A 15,629-nucleotide genomic window follows, 5' to 3' on the forward strand; every position below is an offset into this window, starting at 1 on the left:
TCAAGTATTCATTAACAGGAATTAAAAATTTTAAAAAAATAAAAGAAATTGTAGTTACCTGAACCTTCAGAGCCAATCATTCGTAGATCTAAGCTCAATAGCTTGAAATTTAAACCCGTTCAGTTCAATTGCATATGATCAAACCTTGATGGGAAGTAATTTAAATGAACAACAACGTAGCATCCACTAAAACCATAATGAAAATAAAGTGATTGAGAATTCAACAAGTAATTTAATCACAAATTCAATGGTTAGCCAAGTTCCACGCTGACAGTTTAACAAAAGAAATCTGTGGCAATCTTAAGCCGTTGAAGATACCATCCTTCAGACTTATGGCCTCAAACAATATTTTAGATCCACATTATATGAGAGTTGATATAGTTAATAAAATAAAACGTCACATTCTATTTATCAATTAATAATTTTTTCGCTCACAACCATCTAATTAAACTACAATTAAAATATAGTCAAGTTATCCTAAATATAATTTTTTTATTCTATTACATAAAATAATCAAAAAATAAAAAAACTAAATAAAATAATTGAGTTTTTGCTGGGCAGCATCACATCACATTTATTATGAGCCAGAACTGGTCTTATTCTCTAACTCCCATAAATTACATATCATTAATTTTTCTCTAGTTATCAAAAAAATATAAGTGAAGCCATTTTCAATCATTTATCAAATGTTTTATCAAAATTTTAAATTATTTAAGGTATTTTAAATAAATGTACTTTTTTCTTTTTAAATTAAAAAGTTGAAGAAAAAAAGATGGATGTTTGTATTAATTTTTTATCTTTTTATAAAAAAATATGTAATAAAAAATTGTATAAATAAGGCTTTGTTTGTCATAACCTAAAAAAGTTAAAAAGTCACTATCCTATTTAAGTCACATCATTTTATTTAAGTCGTATCATCTTTTCATCACATCACTTCAAACACAACCCATACTGAATTTATATTTCATAAAAAGATAATAAATACACTTATTTAAATCATCTCAAACAATCTCAAACAATGTATATTGGAGAAGTAAAGTAGAATAGGCTGTAAGGCGCGAGTCCGGATCTTCTGCCATACATTCCTGTCATACATACAAAACGACGTCGTTTTGTATTAGTTTTTTTTTTTTTTTTTCCTCGTTTCTTTTACGTTGCTTCAGAACTGTTTAGAATCCTAGTGTTGCTTCAAAACTCAGACGAATTGAGAGTAGAGGCAACACGACGAGGAGAGGAGAGGAGAGGAGAGGCAGCGGTGAGGCAAGGGGAAACGACGGCGACGACGGCAAAACGACAGCGACGAGGTACGTTCGTCTTCAGGATCATTTTTCTCCCTTCTCCCTTCGTCTTTTATTACTGATTTATGGATTTGTTGCCTATCATATGATTTCTGGATTTGTTGCCAATAGATGCTTTTATTACATTCCAGGACACATATCATTACTGTAATTGATGAGCTGCATTTTAACAAGGAAATGACTTCTCTCCATTTGGAGAGTTAATTGGACCGAACCAGTTCTATCCAATGGGCTCATCATATGGCTCACTTCAACAATTCACATCGTTGATATATTGGATGAAATTGATGTTGATTGTTGTGATTGAATTTTTGCTCAAATTTTGACTTTTAATGATCATAGTGCTGTTGTAAGTTCTGTAATTATAGTCAGCTTCTTAATTTCCAATAATAGAACTCAGATTCTTACTTGATGTTGAAACATGAATATAGTGCCAACTGAATTCTTGCGCATTGTCTGTAATTATAGTCAAGTGTGGTTATTGTTAGATTCTTGTGGATTTCCTTTTCTACTTTCCAAAGTCATCCAAGATAGTTATTCAGATTGCCTATTACATGTTTGTTTATATGCCAAGCTCAAGTTGAAGACTGTTTGGCAACCATTGAAAAGAGAGAGAGACAGAGGGGCTGGTTTATTCAGATTGGCAACCACTGTGCTATTATAATCACTTTTGACTTATAGGCTTGCCATCTTGTGGTATTAGCTAATTGACACTTGACAACAAACATTGACACATATCATTATGATAGGCACCTCCACATGTTTGCTATGTCTATGCTGCACAATCACAAGAAATGGGTTAACCATAGTCATATTGAGCCTAATTTATTGGCAGCTGGGGTTATGGCCAGCATTTTAGACCTTGAGGTCACAGAAAGTGTATAGGTCTAAATTTTCAAGAAAACATTGACACATAAGAGGAGAGTAGAGCATAGATTTGTCATGTTTCTGGAGGTGCTCTGTCATCTGGTCCGGCAAGCATGATCTGTCATTTTATAAATAATTACATGATTTCCGGGGAGGCTATTTCGGTGAATTATATAGATGATCTGTCATTTATCTAAAATTCCATTATTGGTTCATTCTTCATTGCCCAACTCCCTATATGGAATGTATGAAATACGTATGAACGGAGGAATAAAGAGAATTTTCTACTCAAATTGGAATTTGCAACAGATACAAATGGAAAAGAGTTGATAAAATATGCCTAGAAACAGAATTCTGCCACTTAGACTTATATGTTATGGGAAAAAAAAGAAACAGAATTCTGCCACTTAGAATTCTGCCACTTAGACTTAGAATTCTGCCACTTAGACTCAAATGCAAACCTCCTGGCAAGCATGATGGCTGCATTCCTTTCCCTCTCTGACTCGAATGCCAATATAAAAGAAAGCCCTACTTTTGCTTGCCAAAATGATGCTTGAGCTGCAGCATTCCCACCACCTCTAACTCCACATAACTAAACGATGAGGAAGCAAGTCAGAAGTACTATAAACATGGTTTTTGTCTCCATCAGGGTCCAAGAAAATAAAAATTAACATTTTAACACAAATGCCTAAGCCTATAATAGAGGCCGTGACTAGCTTCGGATAAAACAAAACCATGTATATGATCTAAGAATGAACTATGTATATGATCTAAGAATGAACATGAACTATGTATATGACTAGGATGAACATGAACATGAACTATGTATATGATGTAGGAGTGAACATGAACTATGTATAGGATGAACATGAACATGAACTATGTATATGAGTAGGATTAACATGAACGTGAAAATGACAATGTTTATTAGACAAATAGTTATTATATCATTGATTAGTGCTTTATTTGACAGCTTTGTTTGAATGTTGTCTTAATGGACTGATTGTAATTGTGGAAAATGCTCTTACTAGGATCATGTCAATGTCAATGGGTTCAAACATTGATGCTGGATATTTGCAAAATCAGAGATGCAATTGTGGAAAAAAAGCTGCAGTGTTCATATCAGAATCAGAGAAAAATCCAGGGAGGCTGTATTTCAAGTGTCCAAATAGGATGTGCGAGTTCTTTGGGTGGGGACCGGCTTCGACTGGGAATGCATCAGATTTCCAAAGGAAAAGTAAAGCTAGTCATATGCAGAATGAAGATGAGAGAGGCTATGATTATGATGTTGACAAACTCAATCAAATTATAAATAAATTGGAACGAGTTGAAGCAAACCAAGAAGCTATGAAACTGTTTATGTTCACAGCCAAAGCAAACCAAGAAGCTATGAAACTGTTTATATTCACAGCCATAGTCTTGATTGGTTTTACCATGCTAATAGCACTACTGAAGTGAATGTAACCTTTTAGTTATTTTTTTGGTATTTTGTATTTTTTTTTTTTTTTTTTTGTGGATGTACTTGGGTTTTGAATGTTGTAGACCTTAAACTATGAATGTTGTAGACCTTAAACTATGAATGTTGATATGTAAAGCTTAATGGAATTACCTACGTTTGACGAATGTGATGCGCTTGTATTTTGTTTCTGTCAATGACGTTACCTGAAATTACCTATGCTTGACGACTTCATTATTTTATAATGTTGTGGACAGCTCTCATTATTTTATAATGTTGTGGACAGCTCTCATTATTTTATAATGTTGTGGACAGATTTTATTAATTTATATTCTTATTATTGGTCAGGTCATACTTGTTCTTCACCAAATATGTCCACAACATAACCGAATCTGTCCAACACAGTATACATGTATCCAAATCTGTCCAGAATCCACATCTGTGCAGACAACACAAAATAACACTGTCCAAAAGCAAATCTGTCCAAAACAAAAAAAAAAAAAAACTGTCCAAAACAAAAAAAAAAAACTGTCCAAATCTGTCCAGATCATTCCAAAATCTGTCCACAACATTATAAACCTGTGCAACACAAAATATGACAACCAAAACTGTCCAAAATCAGTCCAAAACCCAAAAATCTGTGTAGATCATTATAAGCTTGTCCAAATCTGTCCAAAACCCAGATCATTATAAACCAGTCCAAATCTGTCCAAAACCAAAAAAAACTGTCCAAAACCAAAAAATCAGTCCAAAACAAAAATATCTATGCAGCTCATTATAAACCTGTCCAAATCTGTCGAAAAACCAGAACATTATAAACCACTCCAAATCTGTCCAAAACCAAAAAAAACAGTCCAAAACCAAAAAATAGTCCAAAATCAAACAATCCAAAACCCAGATCATTAAAAACCTGTCCAAATCAGTCCAAAACCAAAAAATCAGTCCAAATCTATCCAAAATAAAAGCAAACTATCCATCGGATGTCCATATCATTCAACATTTGTCCACAACATTATAAACCTGTGCAACACAAAATAGCACAACCAAATCTGTCCTAAATAAAAGCAAACTATTCATCGGATGTCCATATCATTCAACATTTGTCCACAACATTATAAACCTGTGCAACACAAAATAGCACAACCAAATCTGTCCTAAATAAAAGCAAACTATCCATCGGATGTCCATATCATTCAACATTTGTCCACAACATTAAACTATCAAAATCTATCCACATCATTATAAATCTGTCCAACACAAAATACATCTGTCCAAAACAAATGAAGATAAAATAAACTTCTCAGGGATGTCAATCTACATAGCTGTCAGCAGGAGTATATGACGATTGCGACAGATAGACTGCAAAGTTTTCAACACTTGTACCTCGAAGCAACCCCTGAAAAGATCTGTGAGTGGGATACACAGAAGGCATTGACTGAGCCGTGTTATTTTCCTGCAATGCACCAAACCATGTATTCAACTTCGATTACAATGTATACTACATTTTAAATGTAAACTATGTCACTAATTATAACTCACATCATATGTACCATACGTAAGAGGAGGACCACTTGTACCACCCATAAGAACTTGAGGTCGAGGTTGAGATGGAGAAATGTACATATCATGACGATGATCCTAAATTAATACCCATGACGAAAAACAAACAAAAAAAAGATTAATAACCAAAAAATTTTAAAAACAAAAGAAACATCAGTGAACATTAATATTACCTTATTATAATTAATACCCATGACAAAACGAGGTTGTGATTGAGAAAAATTGACACGGAGACCATGATCCTAAATACAACCAATAGAAACTATGTAAACAAAATATTTGAATAAAAAACATGGTCATTATTTAACATTTTCTTAAAAACTTGCACACAAAAAACTATTACCTGAGTAGAATTACCACCCATGACGAAACACGATTGTGATTGACCTTGGCAAGTATAAATAGCATCACCCGACTGCATTGCCAGACAAACCAATTACAGATAAAAATAATTAAATGCCAAGCAGTAATGAGGTTGTGATTCACTCATGAATGAAATTACCACCCATGATTCACCCATTAAATACCTGAATAGAATTACCACCCATGACGAAATGAGGTTGTGATTCACCTTGGGAAGTGTAAACAGTGCCACCCGACTACATTGCGAAGCAATCCAATTACACATAACAACAATTAACCATATAATGAACGAACTTAATGAAATGAACTCATCAAACTAACCATTAAATACCTGAATAGAATTACCACCCATGACGAAATGAGGTTGTGATTCACCTTGGGAAGTGTAAACAGTGCCACCCGACTACATTGCGAAGCAATCCAATTACACATAACAACAATTAACCATATAACGAACGAACTTAATGAAATGAACTCATCAAACTAACCATTAAATACCTGAATAGAATTACCACCCATGACGAAATGAGGTTGTGATTCACCTTGGGAAGTGTAAACAGTGCCACCCGACTACATTGCGAAGCAATCCAATTACACATAACAACAATTAACCATATAATGAATGAACTTAATGAAATGAACTCATCAAACTAACCATATAAAGACCACATTACTATTAAATATTACCTGAATAGAATTATTACCCATGCGGAAATGAGGCTGAGATTCACATTCGGGAGTATAATCAGCGCCACCCTACACACAACGAAAAACCTTAATGAAAGTGGGCCATTACTAAATAAAATCAATGTTTTAGTTTACTAATCTACTGTATTTTAATCGTATGCAATTTGTCATGTCCAAACCTGAATAGATTGCATCCTTTTCTTCTTTGCAATAGCTTTTTCCATCCCGCCTTTGATCCTCCTTCTTCCCTTACTAGTTGACTCTATTTTCTTCAGTCCCTTCGCTTGGATTGGACAATCTACTTCATCACTCTGTGGGCATGCATTGCTTGGCAAATTTCTCAAATCAGTTACCTCCACTTGACCACAAATGTGGAGACTTAATTTGTCTTCAACCATTACACTCAGTTCTTCACCTTTTGAAACTAACAATTGATAAGTTTCTTCACTTTCAGCGGCTCTACTCGCTATTGCTCTAAACATGGTCATTAATGACCGATATCGGTCACTTTGATGTAATTTGACATCAGCCTTCACTTCATACCCATGTCTATCTTTCACTCGTTCAGCCCTTGCTTTTTTAGTCCATCGTTTCAGTATATACTGTGGAGGAAGTTCCGTTGCATTGAATATATCTCTAAGCACCTTGAGACAATGTCGACATAATATGCCCTTCACTTCAAACTTCTTACAACTACAACTCAAACAACCCCCTCTATCCATTGTCACAATCTTATCTTTTTTCCCATCTACCATTGTTCTTATTGTGAATTTGGTGCTCTCACCATCATTAGTAGTGCCTATAATGGATGCTTCAATGGACTGCACATACTCATTTTGGAATTCCTCAAAAATAGTTTTCGTGTAAATCTCTGCCACTTGCTTTAACATCACAGTTGGAATTGAAACCCTCGGCAATTTTTGGGACAAATTATACTCCGCTTCCAATTCCTTATACCTCTTCTCATAAAGCACCCTCTCAAAATGCTTGAAGAACTCCATCAAATTATGGTCACAATTCAGATAATCCTTCAGAAATGCATTAAAGGATTCACTAAGTTGAGTAGTACTCATTCCAGCTGCCCAAGAATTCATAATATATGGCCATCCCCATTTCTCCTTCACGCGAAAAGTCTGCTCCAACCAATGATTGTCGAATGCATCATACTTATCAAGCATTTGGTCCCACTGTATTCGGAATTCTTCTTCATCATCAATGTCATGCATAAATTTTGAAAACACACCCTTCACCCCTACATCATCGAAAACAGAACTTACATGCTTGACAGCATTTTGCATCAAATGCCACGTACAAAGACGATGGTTTGTATCGGGCATGACAATTGGAATGGCCTTAGCCATCGCAGCATCTTGATCTGTGAAAATAGTTTTCGAAGCTTTGTTTGACATTGCTTTCAAAAAAATTTGAAACAACCATGTAAAAGATTCAGCAGTCTCATCATACATCAACGCTGCACCGAATATAACTGTTTCTCGATGATGATTAAATCCAACAAATGATCCAAAAGGTCTATGCTCATTATTTAGTTTGTAAGTAGTGTCAAATGTCACAACATCACCGAACTGAGCATAGTCAATGATCATTTGAGCATCAGCCCAAAATATATTACTTATCTGCTCATCACAATCTAATTGGACTGCATAAAAAAAAAAAGATGGATTTTCCACAGTTTTCTTACGAAAGTAATGCAAGACACTACCCGCTTCCCCATATTCCAAATCTTTTTGTCTCTTCGATCTTAGGTAATTTTTTTGGTCCAATTTGGTGAAACCAAGTGATGCTCTTCCACCAGATTCCCTACCAAATAGTTCATAAGCAGACCTAAGAGGAATTCCAGATTGTGAAGCTAATTCTACTTCAATTACTTGGGTGGTAGAAATTTTTCTTTGGGATGGCAACATATGAATGCAATCTTCAGGCACAAGATCATGATTATGATGTTCAACAAAATCACAAGCAATATATTTTCCTGATATTCTATCTAACTTGATACTAAATCTGGCACCACAACCACATCTTACCTCTTGTCTTGGATTTTTGACAAGTGGATCTCGTTTGTCAATACCCCGACTTCCCTCTTTGTAACATACAAACGTGCGTGATGTTATCTCCTTCGTCTGTCTGTGCTTGTTTGCATATGCCTTCCTAATACTAAAGCCCACCTTTCCCCCATACGTATTGTAAAAGTCATATGCGGCTTGTTCAGAGTCAAATGGCATTCCCACTTTCGACTTCCAACCACAATCATCAACAATATTATTTTCTTCCATTACCTACAATTCATATATATAAACCACATTTATAATTAATTGCAGGTTCATATATATAAACCACATTCATATATATAAATCACATTTACCTACAATTCATATATATAAACCATATAATTATATGAATCCACAACTAAATTTATGAATCTGAAAATAGATCCATGCGATTAACTATATATGTAGAACATAAAATTGCATATGAAAAAATCTATTTTACAGAAACAATAAATATTGCTCTACAACATTGCTCCCACCAAGCTATTGCTCCCACCAAGCCATTGCTAAAGAAACAATAAATATTGCTATTATGTGCAAAACCCAGATCATTATAAACTTGTCCAAATCTATCACTAACTATTTCTATTATGTGCTGCATGAAAAAACATTGCTAGTAATAAAGAAGTGAAGCTTTTTTAATCATCTAGTCTGTATGTCATTTGATTTGTTCTATGAGGAACAACCAACAACTAGTTGCTAAATTCTAATCCACACACGGGTACTCAACAAGCAACGATTTTCCACACCTAATTAACAGTTATATTTCTCCATCAATAATTAAGAATCACATACTGCCACAACTAATTCACTCCATTAAAATCAACAAACAATGACTAGCCACGATTAATAGCACGTCTAATCCTCAACCAATTCTGTCTAACACTCAATATTATTACTCGAATTTGATAATTTTTTTTTAAAAAGAGTACGGATTCATGTAATCAAATTTTCACTCAAATATAAATGAAAAGAAGGGAAAGAAAAAGTTAAAAAAGGATTGAAGATCAGGATTATATTTCTCATTCTAATATACATATATACATATATATATATATATATATATCAAACTATAACAGCAACATAACAGATACAGATTATACATATATATATATAGATTGATCCAAAACAGATACAGATTATACATATATATATATATACAGATACAGATTATACATATATATATATATATAGATTGAACCAAAACAAATACAGATTATACATATATATATATATATAACAATGGAAGGCTTAATTTGAAAATGTCTTTCAAATCAATGGTTCAGATCTGTTTAGATTTAAAAGCAATGGCTCAGATTTATTTTTGAAAATGTCTCTCTCACAAACTATCTTTAATGGTTCAGATTTATCTAATTTAAACGCAATGGTTGAGATTGAAAAAGAGTTTCAATGGTTTAGATTTGTCCATGGCTAAAATCCAATGGTCCAAATTTGTATTCCTATCAACTCTCACCAACCCACTGCATTTTACCAGGTAAGGCATCATTTGTATTCCTATCAATACAGAAGGCTAGGAACAAAGCTTTGAACTGGAACAAAGCTTTGAAGAAAGCTTCGAAGAAAGCTGTGAAAGGAAGAAAACTCTGAGAAAGCTCTCTTCTCCTCTCCAGGTAAGACACCCTCCTCTCCTTACTTTATTTTCCTCACCTTGAGTTTGAATGCTCAGTTTGAATGCTTGCTCTCTGAAATTGAAATTGAAACTTCGGACCACCTTCAGTTTTTTTTTACCTTTGAAATTGTTTTAGCTTACTCTGTCTCTCTTTCTATTTCCCATGTTAAAACAATGCTTTTTAAATACAAACTGGTTTTAGCTTTTTCCCTTCTATTCTTCTTACATACTTTCTATCATTGAACTGAGTTTCTATTCTTTTTAGCTTTTTCCTTCTTATGATACAAACTGGTTTAAACCAATCTGTATTCAGAATCTTCTTCCCCATTGAGCTCTCTCATGAGCTGTGGAAAATGCAACTGCTATATTCAAATGGAAGCTTGGGGGGAAAACTTATTGCTTCCACTATTTAAACCAATCTGTATTCAGAAGACAAACTACAAAAAAATAATATACCACATGGTCCACAAATCAGTTGACAACACAGTGAGATAAAACATTTGGTGTAATGAATTATGCACCATTTACATTTTTCCATCATGTTTCAACTAATAATGCGGGCTACATTCCATCACAACTGTGTAGTAAACTTCAAATAATTTAAATTTACATACCACCATATAGTATCTGGTTACAGGTATGGAAATCAGAGTATGTAAATTTACACCTCCAACAAGCCTTCCAGAAGTTTTTTTGTGGAGGCAGCCTTGGGAGAGAGTTTAACCATTGTGCGCAAATCAGTCAAAAAAGATAATTGCGATCATGTGAAAAAGCCGACGCTTAAACTAGCATTGCTCCTTAGTGATGTAAACTAGGACATTTTTAGTCCTTTACAAATTCGATATGACTATAGAATGAAAGCAAAATTAGACGGGTTTTTTACCTTCTCTGTGCTAATTTTATAGATTCATTCACAGTTTAAATATTATTACACAGTTACACAGTTACTCCAAATGTGTTCAAACCCATTTCAAATCTAACAAATCTAACCCAAAAATCACATAAATATACATACATATATATATATATATATATAACTGCAAGATGATATATAACAGCAAGATGATGAAATAGACCTCGTTGTCGCCGCAATGTCGCCTTCCCGCCATCGGATCGCCGCCGGACTCACCGTCGCCCGCAATCCTTTGCGTTGCTCCTTCAACATCGCGGTGCTCCGCCATCTCCGCCATCTCTTTCGTCTCTCAGTTCCTCTCTCAGTTCGCGTTCGTTTCTCCGTCACTCTCTCAGTTCCTCCCCTGCCTCTCGCGATGCCTCTCTCTCAGTGTGCTAGGGTTCATTGCCTTAGATCGATGGTGGAAAGAGATGATGCAGAAAAGAGAAAAGGGGGGAAAAGAAACATTTTGAAAAAAAAAAAAAAAAAACTAATACAAAACGACGTCGTTTTGTATGTATGGCAGGAATATATGGCAGGAATGTATGGCAGAAGATCCGGACTCCTGTAAGGCGCGTTTTCTTTACAGGGAAAAAAATAAGGAAATGATTGCCTCATTTACGGGTAACTATTTGGACTGTGTTGTTCAGATCGTGGGGCCACCACGAGTCTCATTTTGATAATCTGAACCGTTGAATATGTAAAACTAGTCGAGTATTGTATGCTTATAAAAAATTATATTAATCGGATATCGAAATCACATTGATCGGATTAGTTTTTGTTCACCAATTAACTATAACACCATCCTTTTTTTATACAAAATTAATTTGATTATATAGTTAGCGATTTTCGATAAATGTGATTTTTTACAGGCATATAGTACTCAACGAGTTCTACATATTGAACTATTCATATTATCAAAATGTGACCCGTGGTGACCCCCACAAGCCGAACAACACAATCTAAATATTTACCCGCGAAGGAGGCAATAATTTTTAAGACCAGTACAGCACACGGACAGCCATCATTTAAATGGTTACATCACTTCATTTTTATGACCAGTTGAGTTGTATTTTTTATGGTTAAATTTTTTTTTTTTCGTATTTTTTTTTTGTGAACAGTGATAATTTTTTAATTTTTTAAATAATTTTTTCACTTTTTGCCTTTTTCACGAATTGCTAAACCAGGCCAAAATTTGATGAAATGCTTGAAGAAATAACTTCAGTCTTATTAAGAAAAAAATAGTTTTAATCTTACACAAATACATGTAAATTTGAATTTTTTTTTTCCCCCTACTTTCAGGATTGTTTTGACAACAACCTAAAATATTCAAAGTTAAGAAGTCACTACGAAAAGATTAATTCTCTTCATTTATTTATTTTAAATTTTTTCGTAAAAACTAAAAAATTAACTAAAAAAACTACATACCAAACTAACCCTCAATTTATATAAAAGTAAGAACAGGTAAACAAATAACAGCACAAAAAGTGTTTGTTTGAAAACGAAAAAGCAAAATTACAAACATGAGCTTTCTGGTTAGATGATGCGAGTTGAAAAAACTGTATCAAATTATTGGAAAAAAGCTGCTAGTGGTTCGAAGTTGGAGATTAAACAAAAGATATGGAGATTGTGCAGTAGAAGTTTTTGGTAATGGAGCGTAGAAAATTTTGGAAATGGTAAGATACAGATTCGAGAACTCAAAGCAACGCCGTTGGAGAATAGACTATTTTAATTGACTATTTGATTTTTTACTAAAGATGTACAAAAAAAAAAACAAAGAGAGTGATGTGATAAAATGTTTCGTTTTATTGGTTATTTTAACCTAAAATGAGATATTTTATCCCATCCCAAATAGCTTTTGGAAGTTCGAAGTAGAAACACAGTTATGGGAGAGGGATGTTTAACGAGTTTTTGATATATGGTATTGGTGACGATGTTATTCAATAAGCACATAAAACTAAAACACAGGATTAGCACAAGAAAATATATATTTACAGACATGACTTCTTAAAATTTTACTCTGCCAACAATTCTCGTAAAATTTTATTTATTGGTGTGTTTTCTGTGTTGTGTTTAGTTTGTGTTATTAATGTTACTGAGATGTATTCCTTAAGTTATCTGATTTCTTCAAATCTGGTTTCTACAGAACTAGTATAACCCAACACCTGGAAGAAGTTTCTCAGTTTAGGCCAATTGCCCTAGTAACCCATAAAATAGCATCAGACTATAGTCAACAACTTGGAATCAAAGGCCAAGAATCATGGATGGCGTGGCCTCACAATAACAATTTTAAGGTGGCGGAAGCTTCTATCAATATAAAAAATTAAGATTTTAAAAATCAAAATTTAGGGGTAAAATTATTTTTTTGGCACCAAATATTTTTGTTACAAAAAGTATCGCTATTATATTTTTAGCAACGAAAATGGAACATTAGTGATGAATCATTATCCTTTTGAGACCAAATTTTTTGTCTCAAAAAATAAACCATTTTGAAACCAAATTATTTTGTCCCTAAAGTCTATTTATTAGTGACATTTTCAAAATTTTGTCACTAAAAGTCTTGTTTTTGACTTTTTGGGACGACTTTTTAGCGACTATCCTCGTGACGATAGAAATTGATTCCTAAATGTCTTTTGCAACAAAATTTTCACTTTTAGAGACTAAAATATTTTATCTCCAAAACCCTTATATGTTGGTTTGGGTTTTTGAGACTTATCACAGGTCTCACTTTAATAATTTGAATTGTTTATTTTTTTTTACCATAACATTTAGATTATTTATAAAAAAAAATTAAGTTGATTTTATAATCGTAGTCATTTTAGTTTATGACATTTATTTACAAAAATTGAATGACAAATATTATTTGTAAACTAAATTATCTATTTTTTAGAAAACAAATGTGATGAACTAACGTGGTTACGATTATCAGAATGATTTAATTTTTTACATAAATGATCTACACATTATAATCTAAAAAGTAAATAGTTTGAATCATCGACATAAGATTCGTGATGAGCTTAATGGGCAAACTGTTCCCCAACTTTAAACATACACCACAAGTTTGAGATTTTTGAATATTTTCTGGTGTTTTTTTTTTTTTTTTCCTTGGTTCATAGATTTTTTTCATACTACACAGTCAAGAATTTTACCTAAAAATATTGATACATGTTTCAGATTTATGACGTATGTTCCTATCTAAAAAAGATTTATGATGTATGTTAAATAAGAGTGGATTCCATTAAATGTACAAGTAAAGAGAAAAAAAATAAATAAATACAAAGGCAAAATTCGCTTTACCCCTTTTGATTTGGATCATATGTGGTTCACCTTCTAACGTTTGAAAATGATCATACACTTTCTTATAGTTTGTGAACTGAAATGCACTGTTAGGACTGTTAGCGATTTAATAAAAAGACTAAAATACCCTTATATTTTTGACATTTATATGAAAGGCAAAGTGCACTTTAACCCTGTATTTTATTTTGTGTGCGATTTACCTTCTTGAATTTTGAAAATGAGCATATAACAGTGCATTTTAGCTCACAAACTACATGAAAATTATGTGATTATTTTCAAATATTAGGGGTAAACTAAATATGATCCAAACCACATGGATAAAGGGAAGTTTACTCTAAAAACAAAATCAGAAAAATGGTATCCTAAAGTGAAATTACTAACTGCATGACACGTGTCTTGTTACGACCCAAACTTGCCCCTATAGGTTTAATATCGTACCGGCCAATAATCCTGAAATTACCGACGACATCTGAGACAGATTAATATAATATAGGGGCTAGCGAAAGCAAAATACAAATAAGCAACGTTCATTGAGTTATGCAGACATATATGGGACAGAAAAAATTTAAAACTTTATATACATATATATACACATCATCAAATATATAGACTAGACAAAAAGGGACTTAGCCCTAAATACAAATTAAACAAAAACTTAAACTTTATTCACATAGCTTTGACCACTTGGCACATCCGGAACCTCCACGAGAGGCACATAGGTTAGCTGACAAAAACATAATCCATTCAAAAACTCTAGGCTTGTTCACCCGCCTTATCACCTACATACATAAATAATACAGTGAGTTAGAGCTCAGTGAATAATAACAGAGTAAAGATTTTGATGAATGACGTCCATAACAGATTCAGAAATCAGAAATCAGATTTCAAATCCCTTATCAAATCAGAAACATTGTCATGCTCGTGTTCGTAATAGATACAGAGTCATATTCATATTCTTATTTAGAGTTTAGAAGCATGTACTTATTCAATTTCACAGATGATCATACGTGGTACACCCATTAACGCTAACAGATCAGATACAGAGCATTAAGGGTCATACTTGACCAGTTTCATAAAGGAACCTCTGGTACCGAGAGCATATAACATACTTAAGCCACGGTATTGTTACTCCTGGGCGAAGGCCGTGAGACCACAATAGTATTACCCCCGGGTAAGGGCCATGAGGCCATGGTATTATTACTCCCGGGCAAGGGCCTTGTGTTCATAGACCACGGTATTGTTACCCCCGAGCAAAGGCCGTGTGCTAGGCATGCCACGAATACTTTTCAATATATAGACAATCATTCATTGATACAAAACATAGCTTTTTAGAAAGTAGTTCATTTCTTGTCATATCATATAGGAAAATACTTAAACGTGAACATAACTTTTACTCACAGATAGCTGCAGAAGCAGATCAGGCAGATCACACAAACACATAACATATACACATTGAAACACAATATTACTTCATTGATCAAACTTGACTTCTCTTGTCTTTTGTCTAAATAAT

General features: G+C 33.5%; 1 protein-coding gene and 1 long non-coding RNA gene across 2 annotated transcripts; both read right to left on the minus strand.

Annotated features, from left to right (window-relative positions):
* Positions 1-5,029: 5,029 nt before the first annotated feature.
* Positions 5,030-5,776, minus strand: LOC145819589 (uncharacterized). The gene is made up of 4 exons (XR_014360339.1): positions 5,709-5,776; positions 5,525-5,596; positions 5,355-5,423; positions 5,030-5,259 (listed from the first exon to the last, which is right to left on the minus strand). It is a non-coding gene; the product is annotated as an uncharacterized LOC145819589 (long non-coding RNA).
* An 84-nt stretch (positions 5,777-5,860) lies between these two features.
* Positions 5,861-11,117, minus strand: LOC145814081 (protein FAR1-RELATED SEQUENCE 5-like). Its single transcript, XM_082910609.1, has 5 exons — positions 11,004-11,117; positions 6,411-8,525; positions 6,232-6,300; positions 6,043-6,114; positions 5,861-5,947 (listed from the first exon to the last, which is right to left on the minus strand). Exons 1-5 carry the CDS (start codon positions 11,115-11,117, stop codon positions 5,861-5,863), a joined length of 2,457 nt encoding a protein of 818 aa, XP_082766735.1.
* Between the last annotated feature and the right edge of the window lie 4,512 nt (positions 11,118-15,629).

Source organism: Camellia sinensis, chromosome 2 (assembly GCF_055761805.1).
Source record: "Camellia sinensis isolate YWXY chromosome 2, ASM5576180v1, whole genome shotgun sequence".
Taxonomy (NCBI): Eukaryota; Viridiplantae; Streptophyta; class Magnoliopsida; order Ericales; family Theaceae; genus Camellia; species Camellia sinensis.